The 22500-nt window shown below is 42.1% G+C and overlaps 1 protein-coding gene across 2 annotated transcripts in view; it reads left to right on the forward strand.

The window, feature by feature from the left end:
- The window catches only part of ADHFE1 (alcohol dehydrogenase iron containing 1), a 39705-nt gene that overhangs the window by 11287 nt on the left and 5918 nt on the right, over positions 1–22500 (forward strand). For both annotated transcript variants that reach the window (XM_030553201.1, XM_030553202.1), the window contains 9 exons: positions 2489–2643; positions 3131–3327; positions 4670–4747; positions 8030–8135; positions 9272–9424; positions 12859–12957; positions 14169–14247; positions 14396–14492; positions 18462–18619. In XM_030553201.1, coding sequence (XP_030409061.1) covers positions 2489–2643; positions 3131–3327; positions 4670–4747; positions 8030–8135; positions 9272–9424; positions 12859–12957; positions 14169–14247; positions 14396–14492; positions 18462–18619 — 1122 coding nt within the window. The remainder of the gene's footprint in view (positions 1–2488; positions 2644–3130; positions 3328–4669; positions 4748–8029; positions 8136–9271; positions 9425–12858; positions 12958–14168; positions 14248–14395; positions 14493–18461; positions 18620–22500) is intronic.

Raw genomic sequence — 22500 nt, forward strand, 5'->3', positions numbered from 1 at the left:
ACTGAAAATATACTTTTTTGTAACAAATAGTTATAATATGAGTTACACATATGCAAATATGTAGTGGTAAATACAAGTGTGGTGGTATCATTAATTATTATTTGTCTTGCCATAGCGCCTAATTATTGAAACTTTCATTCTTAACCCATATATTCTGTTGTTCTTAATGATTAAAAAGAAGAAAAAAAAGGCTTTTTGGGGCTGAAAATTGCCAGTCTTCAGCCTATAAGTGAAATTTTGGAAACCTTTTAAAAACAATAAATAGGAGATTTAAAAATATTTCTCAGCTTTCCAGACCAAGAGAAAAATACATTTTTAATATAAAAAAATATAGCACATGCATTTCTCTGATTAGATGTTTATGAAGCTATTTGAATATACAATGCGCATGTGAAAAAGGAACCTAAAGGGAAAGACGGTGAGACCATAGTAAACACTGCATACTAAGTGTGTATACCCTCTAGTGTGTGGAGTTCCTGCTCAGGGTAAGCCTGCTGAATACACTTCCCTACAACAACAATTCTCTTGAACTTTTCAGTTTGTCACCTGCAGAAGATTTTACATAATCTTAAAGTTAATGGTGTGTCAAACTCAAATAATAAGAGATGTATAAACACATTCTGGATGAGATAAATTACGGGAATTGATATCAGTTGCACTTGCAGGGGTAGGGGATAGATGTTGGAAACAGACCACTAGAGTACTGCCAGTGACAGAAAAAGCCATATTCACCTGTTAGCACAGTACATAGCCCTGCCTTTCCTTTTAGATTCAGAGCAAAATTTCCATTTGCCCCTAGATTAGATTCCTTAACATTAAGAATTATTTTATAAAGATTAGGGCTCTGTTGTGCTAGATGTAGTATATACTTGTAGTGAGAGACATTCCCTGCTCCAAAAAGTTTATAGTCTAATAGAGAAGACAGACGCAGTGGAGGAAAAAGGAAGTGTTATCAAGCCGTTTTATAGATGGAAAAACCGAGGCTTAGATATAATGGGCCTGATTCTTTGTTGCCCTGCACCACATAGTCATTTGCAATATTGTAAAATGGTTGTAAAATACCATCAAATCAGAATAGTAGTATTTTACATCAACTTTGCACGTTGTCAGGTAACTGAATTGACTTGTCCAGTGTCACACAGGAAGTCTCAACGAGAGTTGGAGAATTAACTCAGATCTCCTGAATCCCAGCTCAGCCTTAACGTCAAGACCTCAGTCACTTAAGACCTAAGCCATTGCTCATGGAAGTGATGGGAGAGTTTCCATTAACTTTATTGGGCATTGATTGGGGCCCTTAATTTTTGTTCACCTTGAGCTCTGATCCTGTGCCACTGAAGTCAGGGCTTTTCCCCCACCTTGCTATCAATGGTGTAGGATGAGTCAAGTGTCATGATTAACATCTTGTGTTTTGCACCGTCTTTGTTATCAGGTTCTGCAGTTATTACCCCTTCTTGACACTTATGCATTGCCAGTTTTAATTTCAATGTAAACATTGTAAATGAAATTGTTTTGTACATAGCAAGAATAAGTTAAATATAGCTGCTGTCATTGGACAATAGTATTGAGAACTGAATACTGTACCATGATCAGTAAAAACTTCAGAATTTATGTAGATGATAGAATTCTATAGCAGTAATTATTGTAGTGAAGGCTGAGCTGGTATTCTATTTTCACATTCTTTCCAATCACTTATTTTAAAAAAAAATTAAATTGCATACAGTGAGCTATATTTTATCAATGCAGTGTTAAATTTCAGATTTTAATTTTGTAAAATTAAGGAAAGTCAAGTGTTAGTCTTCATAGCAACCTTAACTTGGCCCCCTTGCAAGTATGTGTTGTAATAAGATCTTCAAATACATGATCACACAGTGCTGAGCAATGTGACACACTTCTTCACTAATGCTGCAATGCAAAGTTACTGTCATATAGGAGACCTAGCTTCAATTCATAGACCCAGATGATCTGGTCCACTTTGTTCACATTATGTCAGAAAAATTAACTTTTACAGTTAGGCACATACTCTGTTTAATCTGGGCTTTAGGTACTTGGTTTGTAGGCATTCTTTGAAAATCTAGGCTAGATCAATTCTCTGGTGTTGCCCTCTTAGACCTCCTGGACTGTGTAAATAAATGTAATTGTAAAATACTGATTGAAATCAAAGATGATTTTTTTTCTATAAACTTAACTAGCACCTTTGTGGCTTTGGCTTGCTGGCTGTTCATTCATGGGGCAGCTACTAGTGTACTTTTTATCTTGCATGTGTCCTCAATTCTATGTGCTTGAGTTATGTTTTAAACTACACCTTTTTCTAAAACCGTATATGCATGTGTGAAACATTTTATTTTACTGTATAGATGTTATATACATTTGTGATGAAAAAGCTTATTGCAAATTTAGTATTTTGTATCAAATAATTCAGTTTAATTGGATTCGGGTTTAAATAATGTAGTTCTAGATTTCAAACTTTGTTTTTTAATTGACATTGTAGGACCTGCACAATCTGGGTGCTAGAAAAGTTTGTGTGATGACAGATCAGAACCTCTGCCAGCTCCCTCCAGTAAAAGCAGTATTGAATTCCTTGACAAAAAATGGAATCACTTTTCAAATGTATGATGATGTCCGAGTGGAGCCAACGGATCAGAGGTACTACTGTTGGTTTTTTTATATGCTTCTGAAAGCTTCTATTCTCAAAGTATCTATTTAGGTTCTTATACATATCACTGTAGTATCTTTTGATGCATCAGTATTGCAAAAAAGAACCCCAGCAATGAGTCTCAGAGCCCAGGTAAACTGACAGAAGCTCATGGGGCTCACGCTGCAGAGTTAAAAATAGCAGCGTAGACACTCAGGCTGGAGCCCTAGCTCTGAAACCTGGGGAGAAGGGAGGGTCTGGGAGCCTGGGCTCCAGCCTGAACTTAAATATTTACTTTCACTGCTATTTTTAGCCCAATAGCATGAGCCTGAGTCAGTTCACTTGGGCTCTGAAACTTGCTGCTGCAGCGTCTTTTTTGCAATGTAGACGTACCCATAGTGCCTCTGATGTGTCAATGACATGTACATTGAGCTTAACAGTGTTTGCAGAAGTTTGTAAATTGCATGATTAGTGACAAAATCTTCTCTTCCTTCTAAGTTTCATGGATGCCATCACATTTGCTAAAAAGGGGGAGTTTGATGCCTATGTTGCTGTGGGCGGTGGTTCTGTAATAGACACTTGTAAAGCTGCCAACCTGTATTCATCCAGTCCTGAATCGGATTTCTTAGATTACGTCAATGCCCCCATTGGAAAAGGAAAGTCTGTTACTGTGCCTCTCAAGCCATTCATTGCAGGTAAAGAAGCAGAAGTGTGGTGTGGTTTTGTTTTGTTTTTTTCTTCCTTCAAGGCTCTGTGTAAGGTCTTCCTCTTGAAGTAAGTTTACCTTTGACATTTAACCCTCCCCTTGGGCCTGCTTCTGCTCCAGTTGAGTTCAATTGAAGTTTTGCCATTGATTTAAATGGGAATGGGATCTTCTTCTTCATTACCAGCTGCTCGTCTTTGAGTTAGTTATTTTACTCCTTTCGGGGGATCAGAGGATGAAATGACTGCTTCTGTCTGATCCATTGGACCTAGATCTGTTAACTGGTTCTGGTATACAATACCAAACCAAAGTACATTGTGATGGGAGGAATATAAAATACTCTGATCTGTACAGCCCACTAGTAACTATATAATCCTTATGCTATAAGGAATGCATTTTATTACTTATGTAATTGGACAGTATTTTCTTTCCTTTTTTGATCACTGTGTGTTTTCAGGGTTCAGTATATCAGCATTGACCTACCTAGTCCCAAATACGATAATTGGTGATCCATTTATCTAACCAGTTCATTACCTATTACATTCTGGTTGTAGGGCTTGATCCAAAACCCATTGAAGTGATGGAAAAACTCTTGTTGACTTTAATGGGCTTGAATCACCTCTTAGTAATGGACACATTTCTTTGTTCATACCACCTTTATTATCTTCCATTTCAAAGAGCCCTCCCTTTCTTTCACACTTATAAAACCGTGTGCAATTGATCCCACGAGGTGGACGATTAACAAAGAATGGTTATTAGTAAAGTTTAAAAGCTGCTTAAATATACAAACCGAGACACATTAAGCCCAAATCATCATTGTTCCTGCTTCCAAATGTGAAGAGAGCTGCTTTTATTAACAAAATGTTCATTTGCTTCCACCAGGGATGAATACAACCTGGTTTAAGGTTGGAGGCACAGCAGTAGATGTTAATGGTAATTTAAAGGGTCCGTAGCATCCCTTGTCTTGCTATGCCTTTGTACAGCACATAGCACTATGGAGCCACAAAACTCTTTATGGCTTTTGGGTGCTACCACAATACAAGTATGTAATAGTCCTGGACTGCACCTATGCTAGAAAAGCCATTTCTAAAGTTGATAAAAATGCTGGGCTACTCTATATATAACATTGTGCTTTGTTTTATGCTAAGTTTAAACTTAAAATACTATCTTCTTTGAGTGCATGTTCCTGCTCCTGGGATGCTTCCATAGTGCTATCAGTTGCACTGTCAGCATATCCAAAGAGCATGACTGTGTAGAGTATATTTCCAAAAACTCTGGTGACAGGTGAGTAACATTTTTTTGTTGCATTATTGCAATTGTCTGTTCTTTTTAAGTTCCCACGACAGCTGGAACTGGAAGTGAAACCACTGGCATTGCCATTTTTGATTACAAAGAACTAAAAGTAAAAACTGGTAAGACTTTGTCTATTACTTACCTAGACTCTTTTCCAAACTTGCCTCATTTTCCTCTGCTATAAGATAAAGAAACACCTTCTGTAATGTCAGCTGTCTCATGTCACTGTATTCAACAGCTACAGACAAATCTCAGCAGATTAAAGCTTTCTCTCTTGAATAACATTTTAAAGGATGTTAGCAATGATATGCATCTATAATACAGCAGCTCATGATTTGAAGGCATAAGGGAAAGTAAAATCTTTGGTGGAATATGTTAAGTGCACAGGAAAATTCTGCTTATGTTTGGGTTCAGCCAATTGTTCCTTATTTCCTTTTTTTTGGTCTTCCTGTTTTTAAGACCCCTAGTTCTTTGTTGTATAATTGGGTCCAAATGTTTGTTTTCCTGACTTCTCGGGACCTCATGCCAGCAGTGCAGCAAAAGAAAGGGACACTGTCTTACTTTGATCTTTTCATCCCTGGAAAATAGGATTAAGGCTAAAATGCCATCTGAAAACTTTATAGCTAGTCTGAGATTTTGCTGTGGCATTTTAACATTGGGTGGCTTTAATGTACCATGTATGTTGCAATATATGGTGGCCCAGCAGAGAAGATTAAGGAGTTTTAACTCAGATTAGTTGTGATTTCAGTCAGTCTAAAGCATGTAAGTATTATTATTAGCATGTCTAAAGAGCCATCACGAAAGTATCAAGACACAGATACCAAATGCAGCAAAACATCAATTCATTCTAGAAAATGAACCAAATTTTCCTTCTGCTTGTCTGATGGCTGCTTACTTGTGAGCAATTAGGTTAAAAAGCAGTGTGGCTTGGGCCACTCCACAATCACTTTGACAGTGTAGCTGCTGGGGCATTATGGAGAGTTTCCAGCTGAGAGGCAAAGGGTTGCCCTGGGGATTTCACTCCAGGCAAGGGTCACCACTCATGCAGGCTCCATGCTGCAGGAAACATTCTAGTCTCCAGTATAGCAGACCCCTTAAGCTCATAGAAAAACTACAAGTTTCCAGTTGATAACCATCCTGTGCCCTCGGATTTTTATTTGTGCATGCAAAATCAGCTGGATTGCGAGGGCTAGTAACCTTGACCAAAGTCAATAAATGAGACAAATCAGAAATAAAGGCTGTCATAAACAGATAAGTAAGAGTTAATAGAACAGAAGTACTTCATATCTCTTTTGCCTGTAAAGGGTTAACAAGATCAGAGAGCCTGGCTGTCACCTGACCAGAGGACCAATCAGGGACAGGATACTTTCAAATCTTGAGGGAGGAAAGTTTTTGTGTGTGCTATTAGTGTTTGGTGGTTGTTCTCTCTGGGGGCTCAGAGGGACCAGATGTGCAACCAGGTTTCTCTCCAATCTCTCTGATACAGGCTCTTATGTGTCCAGAATAGTGAGTACTAGGTAGATAAGACAAGTTAGGCTTATGTTTGTTTTCTTTATTTACATATGTGTATTTGGCTGGAAGGAGTTCAAATGTGTATTTGGCTGAAAGGATTTTAATTTGTACTTGTATACTTAGGCTGGGAGGGTACTCCCAGTGTCTATAGCTGAAAGACCCTGTAACATATTCCATCTTAAATTTACAAAGATAATTTTTACTGTTTTTTCTTTCTTTAATTAAAAGCTTTTCTTGTTTAAGAACCTGATTGTTTTTTTATTCTGGTGAGATCCCAGGGGACTGGGTCTGGATCCACCAGGGAATTGGTGGGGAGAAAGAAGGGAAGGGGAAGAGAGAGGTTAATTTCTCTCTGTGTTAGGATTACTTTCTCTCTCAGAGAGAGTCTGGGAGGGGGAGAGAGAAGGAGGGGGGAAGGTGGATTTTCCTCTCTGTTTTAAGATTCAAGGAGTTTGAATCACAGTGATCTTCCAGGGTAACCCAGGGAGGGGAAGTCTGGGAGAGGCAACATGAGGGAAAGGGTTTACTTTCCTTGTGTTAAGATCCAGAGGCACTGGGTCTTGGGGGTCCCTGGGCAAGGTTTTGGGGGGACCAGAGTGTACCAGGCACTGGAATTCCTGGTTGGTGGCAGCACTACAAGCACTAAGCTGGTAATTGATCTTAGAGGAATTCATGCTGGTACCCCATCGTTTGGACACTAAGGTTCAGAGTGGGGAATTAGACCATGACAAAGGCAAAGTTCCCACATTAGCTGGGAATGGTAAAGGGGTTCTAATAAGTAGATTGTCAAAGACTGGGATGTAGGCGGTCAGTTCTAGTGGTTAGAGCAGCGGTGGTGCTCAGGACTAGTGGTTGAAGTCTGAGTTGGGAGCCAGGGGTTGGAGCTGAAGGCAGTTAGGAGTCAGGCCACAGGTCAGAGTCAATTGTTGGGGGTGGGGACACAGAAGCAGGGCTCTGGAAAGTCAGGAGGGCAGGAACAAAGCAGGGATCAGGATTCAGATAGGAGGGCAGAGTCCAATGTAGAAATCAGCCAGGAATTCACTTAGTTGCTCATACAACATCTTGGGCCTCTGTCTGGATTAAATAGTGAGTTTGAGCCAATCATAGAGGACAGATGTCTCCTCCAATCAGGAGCTTTATGGGTAGTGTCTCTGGTGAGCTAGAGTCCACCAGCCCACATTCCTTGCTGATATCAGTGAGCTGCTGGGTGTTGGCTGCAGACCAGGATTCGAGACCTGCAATCCTTGTACAGGTGTGCAGAAACGATTGGTAAATCAGCATCTGAATTATTTTCCACCAAATCTGACTTCTTTGTTTGGAAAGAATCAATTTCTATTTCTGCTGGTTGACAGTCTCCTTCTCCTATGCTTGGACGGAAAATATGGATCACTGTAGGGCTGAGTGGATAATTCAATTTCTGTGTCCATTCAGTCTTTGTATCTTCACCCTTCTGCTGAGTCTGCCAGTGAGGGTGCACTTTTTGGGGATGTAGAAACCTGGGACAAGATGAAGAGCATAAGCTCATTTCACTTTAGGGTCTTCATCAGCCAGCATTTAGTAGCACTCTTCAGCAACCAACCTTCCTAAGATGGATTTGAATAGTTGATTTAGAGGTGAAAAATCTGTCCCATGACCTGTGTAATTCAGACCCCCAGAAAGATTGTCTTTAAGACTGATAAAGTGAATATTTTTCAGAATCTTGGTCAGTTTTCAATAGAATTTAGATGCATATGCATTTCAGGCTCTCCCTTTCCTTCTTTTATTATTAATGGCAATCACTTGTCCTGAGACTTTAACTTTTCTGTTACAATTTGAGTATTAAGACCCTTTCTTCTGTGCTGTTTATGACAATCCTTTTTATTAACACTTTTATAATTCACATGTTTTAGGCATTGCTTCTAGAGCCATTAAGCCCACATTGGGTATGATTGATCCTTTGCATACAATCCATATGCCAGAGCGAGTAGTGGCCAACAGTGGATTTGATGTGCTTTGGTAAGTAGTCTATGTGGGGTGCTGGATTTGCGGGGAGGAGTCATTTTAACTTAGAAAAACAAATACGGTACTTTAGAGGGAGAAAAAGACCGTTTTCCCTAACATGTCCATTTTCAGTCTGTCTCAGTCCCACCTTCCTGTTTCTTCAATGCACCATTCCCCTCAGTCCTTCTCACCCTTTGAAACAAATCCAAGTGCCTCACTCCATTGTATAAGATGAAATGTACATTGGATGCATGGACCAAAATACCAACTATCAGAAGTGTGAATTGTTGAAGCCAGCTTTGAAGCTTTAAATGCTTTGCCTGTGCTCCAGCAACACATGGCAAACCTAATTTAGGCTGTCTGACAGTCATCTGCTTCTCATGAGCGGAGACTAGAATAGCAGGGACTTAACAGGTCAGGACTGAAGCACATTGACAAACCTTTCTGTGGAAGTCTGTGAGGTGCTGAGCGCTGCAGACAAGGTCTCAATCTCCCTCAACTCACAAGACTGGCCCAGTTTGTGTTATAGCTGCTCCAAACCAGTGCTTTTATTATGTTGCTTAGCACAAAAATCCTTCAAAGTTTTGAAAGATACATTGGAACAATCATAGATTAAGTATTTTAACTGCACAAGATATGCAGAAGATTGTATTCATTGATATGGCTGCTAGTTTATGCAGACACCCCTTAAGGAAATAGCATGTTAAAATAGGATGACAAATGTATTGAAAGTTATATTTGTCATATTTCTCAAACTATTAGCTGACTATACTGTCCGGAAAAATTCATTATTTTTAATGGAGTTTAGTTATTTATTTTTTAAGCTCTAAATGGTTTGTCTTTAAATGCTTTTTGATTGGTTAAAAATGTAAATAATGCTTACGTTTCATGACTGCCATACCTAGGAGACTTGTCCATCCAGTATTCTTGACTATCATACTCTCAGTTTTTTAAGGTCAGCTTTTAAAAGAAGGTAATGATAGTCCTGGAGTCTTTAAATTTCTCTTGTCCTGTAAGAAGGGAATTCCCCTTTTTCAGGAGCTCAGTGTTGTTCAATGGAACTGAGCTTGTAAAATGCCGAATCCCTTGCAGGACAGATTGTGTATAGGAGAAAAATGGAACCTTTCTGTTTAAGTATTTTTTCCTTTTAGCCACGCACTAGAAGCGTACACTGCTCTTCCTTACAAGATGCGCAGTCCCTGCCCTTCAAATCCAATCAACCGGCCTGCTTACCAAGGCAGCAACCCTATCAGTGATGTCTGGGCTGTCCACGCACTGCGCATTGTGGCAGAGTATTTGAAAAGGTAATGTATGCCTAGCAACCTTTCACCTTGATGATAGGTTTGATCCTGAACATCTGCCAGGAAGAATGCTGGTGAGGACCTGAGTGCTAGACTCTGAGGATACGTCTACACAGCAAAGAAAAATCCATGGCTGGCTTGTGCCAGCTGACTTGGGGTTTTGGGATACAGGGCTATTTCACTGCTGTGTGGACCTCTGGGCTAAGCTGGAGCCCGAGCTCTAGAACCTTCTAGGTTCCTGAGCTCGGGTTGCAGCCCAAGCCTGGAAGTCTACACAATGAAACAGCCCTGTGGCCTAAACCCCACAAATAAAAGTCAGCTGGCACGGGCCAGCCATGGGTTTTTCTTTGCTGTGTGGACATACCTAGAGATTAGGTGAATCGCTATATTAGGACATCATTTTCTATCCTAGACTCTGGATTTGTTCTTAGCATGGCAGAAAATGCCCAGTAAAATTGGAACTAGGTTTGGCTGAACAAAGTTGATCTTCAGCGGTGACTTTTTAAAGCAATGCATGAGGATTTAGTTGAGAATCTCCAATGTATAGTCATGAGTTGCACAGCTAAATCCTAGAGCAATGTACCTCTTAATATTCACCTTTCCATAACAACCTTAGGCAGGACACATAAGTACTGCTATCATCTGTCTCTATGGCTTTCAATGTAGTGAAAGGACATTTATACAAAATACTATGCAAATACATGAAGGTGAAGTAAACGTTCACCTGTGAGGTGTTAAAATTATATGTATGTTTGAAAGTAGCTCATTTAGGGTACAGGCCAAATGGAGAGGCTTTTGTTGACTTCAATGAGAGACGAAGATTGAGCCTGTGAGTAACTTTCAGCTGTTCTGTTTTTTATAATCTGAGAATAAACACTTTTCTATCTAAAAGGCTTTTATAGCACATAGTTATCCTGACATCCTATTTATTATACCTTTAGAGTTGAATTTGCCCATGAGAGTCTCTGTATCAAAGTCCTGAAGCAGACCGAGGAGGGAGGAGGGGAGAGTGGCCAAATCCTCTGAAGGTGGGCTCCATGCCAGCACCAAATCAGATGCTGTTGAGGGAAGAGCTGAGGGAGATCTAGGATCTGCACTTATGCTAGTAGGGAGGAACCCCTACACCAGGGAAGGGAAGGAACAGTGGCCGTAATTCCAGTTTCTATACCATAATAAAAATTGTAATGTTTTGGAAGATCACCCAGACCAGAAAGGGCTTGTGTCACCATCTATCCTGCAACCCTGGGTGCTGCTGTTCCGTGCAGCTTTAGCTCAGAGCCCTGGCACCAGCAGCCTACTCACAGCACCTACCCTCTCCCTGGCTTCCACCAGCCTGGTTACTTCTTGCTGGGTGACAGCAACTGCCCTTCCAGCCCTGAATCTCCCCAGAACCGTCTCCCCTGCAGTGCTCAGCCCCTCTCAGTGGACCCTCACAGACATTATCAAGTTCGCTGCCTCCAAAGAGACAGAGTGCACACCAGCCTGGTGGCTTGTCTGAAAACCCACGTTTCAGTTTAACTGTCAGCACGGAAATGGTTTTGTGATAAAGCAGAAATAAGTATATTAACAAAGTGGTGTGATTACAAATAAGAGTGAAAAGAGATAGGAAAGGTTACAAATAAAACCAACATCAGACTAAAACTTTCTCATAACTAAAACTTAATCTCAGCATGTTACAATCTTTGTCTAAGCAGTTTTCTTTCTTACAAGTTGCCAGCATCCCTAGCCCAACATTCCCAGAATCAGAGTGCTGTTCCCTAAGTGACAGATAACTAAAATGTCTCTTTGTCCCCCTTCCATTACCAAAAATGCATTGTTTTGTCCCCACCATCAGGGTGATCTTCTGCTGTTCTACCCTTCCTGTTGACTTCAATTCCCCTACTGATGTGTGTAAATGGGGCTTCCATTGTTTTGATTCCATAAAGCTTAATTTACACTGGAGACAGGTAGATAGCTGCCTTCACTCCTGGCTGGTAGACAACTGGTTCTCCCTTTTGTTTGGTCACAGATTTCAGAGCATAATATTAATAGGTATCAATAATTCCCCATACATTGCTAATACATACATTTCACAATGATATTAATCACCAGTGCATCACCGTCTTTTGGAAAAAACCTTTCTCGATACACGTTTGCAGTACAGTAATACTGTATACAGTCAGTTGATTCAATTGCTTATTTTTGGGAGTTCAGTCCCCTGTTCTCCCCCGGGGCGTCTGGACCCTGATCATCACAACAATCATAGAGGACTGTGTCCCTGTAGCACAGGGGTGGCCAACCTGTGGCCCTGGAGCCAAGTGTGGCTCTTCAGAAGTTAATATGCAGCTCCTTGTATAGGCACCGACCCCGGGGCTGGAGCTACAGGCGCCTCCTTGTATAGGCACCGACCCCGGGGCTGGAGCTACAGGCGCCAACTTTCCAATGTGCTGGGAGAGGGGTGCTCACTGCTCAACCCCTGGCTCTGCCACAGGTGCTGCCTCCACTCTACCCCTTCTCCCCCCTCCCTGCCCCCCAAGCCTCCTGCAAGCCACGAAACAGTTGATCAGGAGGTGCAGGGAGGAAAGAAAGGGAGAGGGCTACCGGTGGGTGGGAGGCACTGGCAGTGGGGGAACTGATGCGGGGGTGCTGTCATATTACTGTGGCTCTTTGGCAATGTACATTGGTAAATTCTAGCTCCTTTGCAGGCTCGGGTTGGCCACCCCTGCTGTAGCAGATTGCAGACTCACCGGCGCAGCGCCTCCTGCTGGTCATCTGGGAATTAGCTCGATTCCAGCACTCGGAGTGCTCCCCTGGGGCAAACTTCAGTCTGTGATGACCACTTATCACTGGCAAGGGGGGGACCTGCTGCCTTTGTTGGCCCAGCCATCTCTCTGCGGCCACAGTACCTCCTTTGTCCTTCAACAAGGCCTCAGCCTGGGGACTTGCCAGGCCAGGGCTCCCCAGCTCTGCCTGCCCTTCCCCAACACTGCTCTGCTTCAGGTACCCTGTGCTCCTTCAGGCAGCTAGGTCCTTCCCACTCCAAGGCTGGAGTGAGACTGACCCAGCTCCTCCCTTGGCCCTTATATCAGGGCCAGGTGTGGCCTGATTGGGTGTGGCCACAGCTGTGGCAGCTCTTCACCCCTTTTCCAATTGGGTCGCAGCCACAGCCCTCTCCAAGGGCTGCTTTTAACCCCTGCTCTCCTGGAGTGGGGCAGCCACCCCACTACAATCTCATTTACACAACTGCTGTACAGTGAAGGGTAAGTTTTTTGCCTTTACTGAAGCAGTTTAGTGTAAACAGACTTTCTCTTTGATTCTCTTTCTATCTGATCCTTTGCCCAGCTCTTTTTCCATTTTTATTTTAGTTCCAATTGTATTACCCCCAAATGAGCATTTTCCCCTCTCCTGAGTGTGTCAATGCAGGTATGGATTTCTTAGTGTTCAATGTTTGTGCACAGAGCTGTCAGAATGCCAGACGATCATGAAGCAAGGGCTAACATGCATCTAGCAAGTGCTTTTGCTGGCATCGGCTTTGGAAATGCTGGTGTTCATCTTTGGTGAGTAGAGGATGTGTGTCAACCTCTTTCTAAAACCCTGTTTCTTTAGTGTTTGTTTCAAATTGCGTAGGAAGCTTTCAGAAGAGCAGTCCCTGAGCTAGTCATGTGATAAGATGCTTTGGGCCAGATTTTCGTACCCTTTTCACGTGAAAGAGTACCTTTATGTCATGAGTAATCCTATTGAAGTTGATAGGACCCTTTGTGGAGTAAGGTGGTACATGCTATTCATAAGAATAACACAGTCCAGTCTTATGAAAGTTTCTAGGACCAAAATTTGACCTACTTTACCTTGCTTGTAGGCACAGGTTGCATAATGTTTTTCTTTTTTATATAAAAAAATCAAATGTCAGTGTTCACTCTTCTAAAAATAAATAATATGTTTTAACTCTCTCAGTTGTGCAGCCCTGTAATAAACACCAATAACACCCCTATAATAACAAGCTAGTGAACATACCCAGAGGAAAAATCTTCTGCCTTTCGTGAATCAAGGCCACAGGCAATAAAACTTGTTACTGGGTTAATTGTTTTGCAGGCTAAAATGAGCTGTAATTACTTAAAGCTCTTTAATTATAGCCACAAAAATGTTAATGCCCATCCAAATGAGCTAATGACGGTCACATCTTCAGTTCAGTAAAGTACATATGACTGTTCCTATTGAAGTCAGTGGCATCACTCCATGCTCATAGTTATGCATGGGCTTAATGTGTTGAATCAAGGCCTAAACCCAAAATTCTATAAAAAATCATTGCAACTTCTTATAAATATTAATCTATTCTGAACTCGTCTCTGCACTCCTTTGGTTTGATCAAGTAAAATCCCCTTTGTAAATAAACTTCCAAATCTTTCCCTTAAGCACTGTTAGCATGATAAGAAGCTCCCAGATGTTGATAGTAAGGTGAAAAATGTCTACAGTACTTTGAGCAGACCCCATTATCCCAGTATCTGAACACCTCATGATCTTTTAATGTGTGAGGTAGAGAAGTGCTGTGATCTCCAGTTTATAGATCAGGATCTAAGGCACAGAGCAACTAAGGGAAGATTTTTGAAGTGTTCCCATTGGCTTCAGTGGGACTTAAGTGCCTAAATACATTTAAAATTCTGCCCTTCAGTGACTTGTCCAAGGTCACACAGGAAGTGTTACAAAGCAAGGAATTGAACTGAGGTCTCCCGAGTCCCAGGCTCGTTCCCTGACCACTTTCTTTCTTCTCCAGCCATGGAATGTCTTACCCTATTTCTGGCTTGGTGAAGAGTTACAGAGCAAAGGATTATAACGTCGATCATCCTCTGGTGGTAAGAACTGATTATTTTCATTTTCCTACATATTCCTAGCTCTTATACTTATCTTACATTAACAAGTTTTAAATTGTTAGCCTAACAAATTTATTGTGGCAGCAGTGAGAAGTCTGTCTAATGTGCACTGTGTTTTGTTTTTCTCCAGCCACATGGTCTTTCTGTGGTACTCACCTCCCCCGCAGTATTTACTTTCACAGCAGAGATGTGCCCCGAACGGCACTTGGAGGCTGCAGAGATACTAGGTATGAATCTCTCTTCATAAAACTTAGTGGTACAAATCAAATTTCTGACCAGGGTCCCAATGGGGCCAGCTATGATAACTCAAGTAGGGTGAACTGCAGAGAATGGGGCAGACAAACCCCAAAAAGCTAGTAGATATTCCAATACTTAGATTTACCAAGCCAGCATAAAACAGCTTCTTTATTACCTCACTAGTTACTCAGAAGTCCAAACAAAACAGTTCCCTTAAAGTGATCCAGCCTCAGGCCTTCATCTAGGTACCTAAGTCAAATATGATGAAGATTCCTGAAAATCTTATTTATCACGTAAAAGAAAAGGAACAGACACATTACCTCCCAGGTTATTGAATATTCCAGATCTTACCCAAATACACACTACAGCCAATTCTTAACAATTAAACTAAACTTTATTAAAAAACAAAAGAGAGAGAGAGAGTATGGTTAAAGGATCAATATATATACAGATATGAGTTCAGTTCATTTAGATGCAGATTTATATCCGAGATGGTAAGCTTTGTAGTTGCAAAGAGTTATTTTAGATATAGTTCATAGGCTATAGTCCAATGTCCAAACATCATACTCAGGGCGTATCAGCATAACTGGGACCTCATTCTTGCGACTCAAACTTCTCCTGATAAAGCCTAAGCAGATCTGAGATAACAGAATCAGGACCCAAGGATCTTTTATCCAATTTCATGTCCTTATTGAGAAGCTGGAGTTCAAAAGCTAATTAGTGTGACTTTGAAGGCAGTCCATCACTGGTTCTTAGCTATAGAATTAACATAAGGCCATTTGCTTGTTCCTCTACCATTCTCAGTACATTTCAAAGAGAGATGAATACAGAGATATCCCGTGTTTACAATTCATTTAAATGCTAGGATGTTCTTCTGATCTCTGAATTATCAGAATACAGCGTAGACAGGGACTGTTGATTACATCCTTGACCCTACTCATATATATGTAAAAACAGAAAAACACAAACATTATCTTCCCACATGTCTTTTGAGGGTTATTTATTTTGCAGGCTGTTTTCCGCTTTCTAGCCATGCATCACAAAGTTCTTTCAAAACTAGTTTTCGGGGGGGAATCTCGATATATAAAGAATTAAAAAGTGGGTTGTGATAGTTCAGAATCTATAAATTAGGGCTAGATCCTGGAGTCTGGCTGGGCACAGCACAAGGGGGGATAGTTTGTGTAAAGATGGGGTAAAGCTCACCTTTGTCACTTCCCCGAATCCTGGATCCATGGGTCTCCAGGCAGAAGTTAAAGGAGCCTTTAGGTTTCATCCTCTGTCTTTTTAGACCTCAACTTACACTCCAAAGGGGCCAACACTATAGTGAGGAAGTGGTGCAGCATAAGGACATCCCAGCCATGCTCCCCTTTCCCCCGGCCACTCTTCTTATGCTGGAAAGTTAGGTCATATCTAGCTCTGTATTCCCACCTGTTCCATCTTTGCTCTGGGGTGATCATCCTGCAGCTGGGTGTGCTGGCTCACAGGCAGGATCTGCTGGTAATGTAGCACATGACGGCAGAGGAGCTGACCCTAGAAATCTTCTTTCTAACTGGAAAACTTTCAAATTGAAAACAACTCATGTATGAAATGAAGATTAGCTTGATTTCATTTAGCAGAGATTAGTCATGACTGATGTCTCTGGTGTGTAAGAAAGGAAGACACTTAGGAGTAGATAGTATAAAGCACCGGGAGCTTTAAGTACTTGCATCTGCATTAGCTAAAAGGAAGTGATTATAAAACAAATACAATTAAACACTTGCAAGCAGGAAACATGTTGAAAGAGGAAATATTTTCTTACACAGTGGATAATTAACATGTACAACTCATTGCTACCAAATATCCAGAGACTAAGAGCTTGGTAAGTTTCAAGAAAAGATTAGACCTTTAGATGGATTGTGAGAATGTCTATACTTACTTTACAAAGGATATATATAACATTAGAAGGGATTTAGACACTTCTGCTTCAGAACATATGCCACCCATTGACTCGTGGAGTTAGAAAGAATCTTCCCCTATTGGCAGATGATTCTGTAATTGCTGGATATGGGGTTTCTTACACCTTTCTCCAAAACAATTGTTATTGGCCACACTCAGAGATAGGATACTGGACTAGATGGACAAATCGTCTGATTATATATATAGCAATTCCTACGTCCCTACAAGAAGCCCTTCAATAATAACCTATAACTCAAACGGTAATACTCTGTCTTATACATTGTCTGAGAAAATACTAAAAATATGTATCCTATATGGCCAGCTCAGAGTATCTGGCATTGCAATTCTTAATTACATTTGACTTCCTCAATGGAAATTCAACTGGTTACTGTCTGCTTTGCTGTTATATAAAGGATTCTGTATAAAATGAATCAAGTGTGTATAAGTGAACTTGTTGATTCTCATCTTGGGTGTTTATTTTGGAACCATAATTCGATGTCCAAGTGGCTGCAGTAGTTGATTCAAATACATTAAGTTGCCAAACACCATGCCTAGCGGTAAAGTAGTAACAAACAGCCATGTTTATGTGTATGTACAGCTGCAGATTTGAGTACAGCCAAATAACAGCTTAATGCCTCTCCTAATAGAAATAGGGGTGTGTGGCCATAGATTTATTGCGGTAAAGGAAATATAAGTGCAGCCTGAAGAGTGATGCATTCTTTAGGTTAGCAAAAGACTGGTCACTGGAACAATAACATTTGGGATGTTTTTCATCGCCTTTTTAGTCTGTCTTTTCAGACTTCCTCTTCTCTTCCTCATTCTTTTCTTTCCTTTCCTTCTCTTTTGCTACTATCTGATCGTTCCCTGAAGCCCTTATATTCTAACTGCCCTTTATACTGCAACACAGAGAATGGCCATTGACTGCGTGACAATAATTCCGGTAGCATGAAACTTCATATAAGACTCCCATCGTGCTTCATTGCCTAATCCCTTATAGCCACTGCCATCTTGCTACTTTACTATCCAAACATCTACGCCTCCTAAAATGAGTTTGTTGTCCTCCCGTTAGCTTTGAACTGTTTTGACTGTTGCACTGAGTTCTTGGAGAACCAGAGTGCATTTTCCGGTACTTATGTTTCACATTTACTCGTTTTTCAGTAAACTGCATGAGACAAGTTCAGTTCTGGTGTAACTCCATTGACTTTACACTAGGAATGAATTTGGCCCAAATGGTTAAAAATAAAACTTGAGGTCTTTTTCTTGCCTTTATCTTTTTCTTTCCCATTTCTAAAGGAGCTATGGACACCCAGGGAGGGAGGGGGAATAGTCTTTTTATAAGAAACATCTGTAGCTTTTCCATAAATGCTGACTCTTTCACCTCCTTTTCATAGCTGTTTCTAGGACTGTAATTCCTCATCTTCTATCTAATCTACCTATTTATTCTAATATATTTTATTATATCATACTAACTAATATATTATCCAAACACCTGAGGTAGCTCCACCCTTCCCTCTGCTCCCCCCTTTCTCTCTTTGAATGCTTGTCAACATAAAATTGAGAAGTGGGAGGGAATCATTAGTCATTGGTTCACACATCCTCTAGATGTCAGCAAACTCAAGGTTTTGAAAAAATGAGTATATAGCACTTAGCCATAATATTCATTTTTAGGGACAATCCACTGACCCTGATCTGCTCTAACTTCCTTTCCACCGCTGCTTCCAGCAGTTAGTCTGACTGAGAAGTGCTTTTCCAGGCAAGCACAGTGGAAGAGGAAGTTAACTTGACAGGGCAGTTAGTCTTTCTAGCAGCAGTGAACTTGTCTCTCCTGATTTTGTTTTATTCCATCTCTACAAACTAGTCTAACTGCAAAATGAAGATAGAGATTCTCCTTTTTTATTTGAGGTTGCCTTTAGCGAGCAGGCTGTTATATGTGGATATATGCCGCTGCTATTATGATTAAATTAAATCCAGAACAGCTTCCTCCCCTCTCTCCACCCTACAGTCAAGGCTTTGTCTTATTTTAGGAGCTGACATCCGCACTGCCAAAATCAAAGATGCTGGGCTTATTTTGGCAGACACGCTCCGGAAATTCTTATTTGATCTGAACGTTGATGATGGCTTAGCTGCAATTGGTTATTCTAAAGCAGATATCCCTGCTTTAGTCAAAGGCACTCTCCCTCAGGTAAGACAGAAAGCACAGGTGATTCTTCTTAAAAAGCAAACTTTTAAAATATGTTCTTTTAACATAAATGTTCCATTTAGCAGTTTTAAATGGAGAGAATGATAGAGAAAGTCAGTTCATAGATCATAAGTGTTGGAAAGGACCTCAGGAGATCATCTAGTCCAACCCCCTGCTCAAAGCAGGGCCAATCCCCAAATGGCCGCCTCAGGGATTGAACTCACAACCCTGGGTTTAGCAGGCCAATGTTCAGACTAGATCTGTGTGTGTGTGTGTTTTGTTTGAAGACAAGGACAGGCTAATTATAAGAGATGGTCAAATAATCCAAGATGCACATTTTTTCAGGTGAGAAAAGGAACATGTTTTTGTAGAATTTTCTGTGAAAAGTGTTCCCATTTTTTATCTAGCTGTTCTAATTACACAGGCAGGTAAGTTTCTATCTGATGCTTTTATAAGACTGCTATGTGCTAAGAATGATTAAACTTGCTTTGCATTAGATTTTCCCTACCAAAGAGTTTCAATGCTCTCCTAGATGGCTTTGTTCCACTGCCCTCCAGCTGAATTTGATCTAATGTCCTCCTGGAATGAAACAGTTTACACTTTTAATACCCTTTACATTTTTACACTCACAAAAAAACACTTCAAGTAAGATGAACTGGAATTAGAGGAAAATTCATTAATTCCCAAGTAAATGAGGACATATTATGAAGATTTGTCATGCTGAAAAAAATAAAAAATGTTCACTTTCTGAAACATCTATAAACCTCAAAGCCTGTTAAAAAAGATGTCCTCATTCCCATTTTACAGGAGGGGAAGTGACTTGATCAAGTTGTCAAACTGATTAGTGGCAAATTTGCAATAAAACCGAGGTCTCTTGCTCCCAATCTGATGCCCTGCCAAATGTGTGTGACAGGCCTTTTTGACAGTTTGTGTTGATAAATATGTTGGTCCTTTAAAATATTACTTTTTACAGATAATTATAAACACAACATCCCAAGGAGGTATATGTTTTGTTGTTGCTTTGCTGAGGTTCACCTGTGGCTTGTTTTTTTTTTTTCTCATCTGTAACTGATTATTAATTCAAAAGCCCATCTTAATTTACTGTCCTTTTGCAGCAGTAATTAGTGATTGCATGTGTAACGGGGTGAGCTAATGTGTTTTCAAACCCTGATTTAGTATATAAAGTATAACGTGGTCCAAATTCATTTGCTACTGCCTGTGTAATACGTTACCTACAAGGGAATTTCAAACAGTTAACGCTTTGATATTTTTTCTTTTGATCCAGCCATCAGTTTTCTTTGGAACACCAATGCCACCTATTAATATTCGCAAAACACCTTGGTCCAAATTGAGACCACAAATAAACAAACACGGCCAAGTGTACTACCACCATAAAATGCATGCCGCAGAGAAATAAAATGATCAACAGGTTTTAGTCAGCCGGTTTGGAGGTTTGAAACCTTGGAGCATGAATGTTTACACTTGAAATAGCTCATTTTTGAGAAAACCTGTTGAAAATGATCCTGCTTATGACACAGCAAGAAAATCTGGAGAAGTAGTTTACGTTCCAAAATAATGGCTGGTCCTGTGTGGGTGTTCTGGCTGCGGGGGCGGGAAGGGTGGATTTGAAAGGAGACGTCAGCAAGGGGCCTATTTGCTAGCCCCACCTCGCCTCCATGTAAACATACAAGATACAAGAGGCAGCCATAATTTGGCTGCAACCACTGATGAGCACCAGGGATGTGGATGACTAGCCTTGGCACAAGAATTTACCAGCTCAGAAGGACAGAGCCACAGTTCCATTCTCTGTGTACAGGCAATATTACCAGGGCTGTGTTAAGGGAGTGCAAGCTGCATCTATTTGAAGGTATAGTAAGAGCTTCTATTCATTGCACTCTCATTGGGAACATTGTGGCCCTTCACAGTTGTCATGTCTCCCATCAGGGCCGTCCTTAGGCATAGGCAGAATAGGCAGCTGCGTAGGGCCTCACTCTCCCTGGGGGCACCACTCTGCAGGCAGCCCAGACAGTGTAGAAGCAGGGCTGCTGGGTCCTAGAGAGAGCCGAATGCAGCACAGTCTGAGGAATGGGATTGGCTGCTGGGGTCTCTGGGACGGGGAGGGGGTGGGGGTTGGGAAAGGAGCTCACCTCCCCTCCGCCCCACGGAGCACCCCCTCCTTTCTCCCTCCTCCCCAGGAGCACCCCTCTCTCTCTCTCCTCCCTCCCCTCCGTCAGGTCTAGGTTGGGTGAAGTGCTCGGGGGGAGGGGAGGCTGGCTGGCTGCCTGCCTGCTGAGGAATAAAAGTGAAAGTAACTCACTTCCTTGGCAGCGAGCCAGGATTGGAATGTCACACAGGGCTTGGCTGGGGTTAGCCAGATGTGTGAAAAATTAGGATAGGGGATTGGGGTAGGGTGAGCAGATATCCCTATTTTATAGGGACAGTCCCAATTTTGGGGTCTTTTTCTTATATAGGCTCCTTTTATCCCCCCCCCCCCACCCATCCCTGTCCTGATTTTACACACTTTCTGTCTGGTCACTCTAGGGTGGGTAATTGGTGCCTATATAAGACAAAGCCCCAAATATCAGGACTGGCCCTATAAAATCAGGACATCTGGATCTGGCCACCCTAGCTGGGGAGCACCTCTCCCCCTGGCTGGCAGCTGCCAGCGATCCATCTCATCCGGGGGGAGCGGCACAGTGCAGGATGAGCTGCTGTGGCTCCATGGGTACCCCGTCCCTGAGATCAGATGCTGTGCTAACTTCACCATGGTCTGTTGAGCTGGCGGCGGTGCCCATTGGCGTGTGATTGGACCTGAGGGTTTGCTGCTGCTGTTGCCACTCTGCACCCCAAGGGGTGGATTTTGGGGTCCTGCAGTTTTCCACCTATCTCCTCCTCTACTGCAGCTGGTGGACCAGCAGGCTGGGGGGTGAGCCAAGCATGAAAGCAGTACTGTGTTGCCATTTAGATTGTCATTTAACAACTTTGTTTGCCAAAAATTCTTGCTAACAATCCTGAATCCAATTTCAATATTTTTTTAAATCAATATCTTAGCCAAAAACAGAAAATTAAGTTGTTGACAATTATTAGTGATAGGTTTGGTTTGAGGCAGGGAGTGGGTCAGTTTTCATCAGAGAAACAACAAATGTTAACTGACTTTCCTATAGCCTGTTACTCCTGATAAGAGCCCTCCAACAACTGTAATATGCTCATCTCCTTACTAGTGTATAAAGCAGGGGTCGGCAACCTACTGCACATGTGTCAAAGGTGGCAGGTGAACTGATTTTTGATGGTATGCAGCAGCAGGCTGAGCGGCTCAGCCCATCACTGCTCTGGGGTTCCGGCTGCAGCCCTATTGCCAGCTGGAATACCAGCCATCAGCCCCACTCAGCACCTACTGCTGGCCTGGGGACCCCCAAGGAACCCCAGGCTGGCAGTGGGCTGAGCAGGCCAGTTGAACCACTCAACCTGCTGTCAGCCTGGGTTTCCATTCACTCAGCCGGCAGCGGGCTGAGTGGGCTGTTGGCGGGCTGAGCAGGGCCGGTGGGGGGTTGAGTGGCTCAGTCTGCTGCCAGTCTTGGATGCCAGCAGCACTCAGCCTACTGCTACTCCGGGGTTCCGGCTGCCGGCCCCTTGCCAGTCAGGAGCTCAGCCGCCAGCCCCACTCTGTCTCCTGCCAGCCTGGGTGAGCAGAATCCCAGGCTGGTAGCGGGCTGAGGGGGGAGTTGGCGGCCGGGATCCTGGCTCGCAGGAGTTGGTGGTCAGAACCCCAGACCAGCAGTGGACTGAGCAGGGCCTGGAATCCTTGTCTAGGGTTCCAGCCACCAGCCCGCTGCCGGTTTGGGGTTTCATTTACTCAGCTGGCAGTGGCCTGAGCAGGACCGGTG

Source organism: Gopherus evgoodei, chromosome 2 (assembly GCF_007399415.2).
Source record: "Gopherus evgoodei ecotype Sinaloan lineage chromosome 2, rGopEvg1_v1.p, whole genome shotgun sequence".
NCBI lineage: Eukaryota > Metazoa > Chordata > Testudines > Testudinidae > Gopherus > Gopherus evgoodei.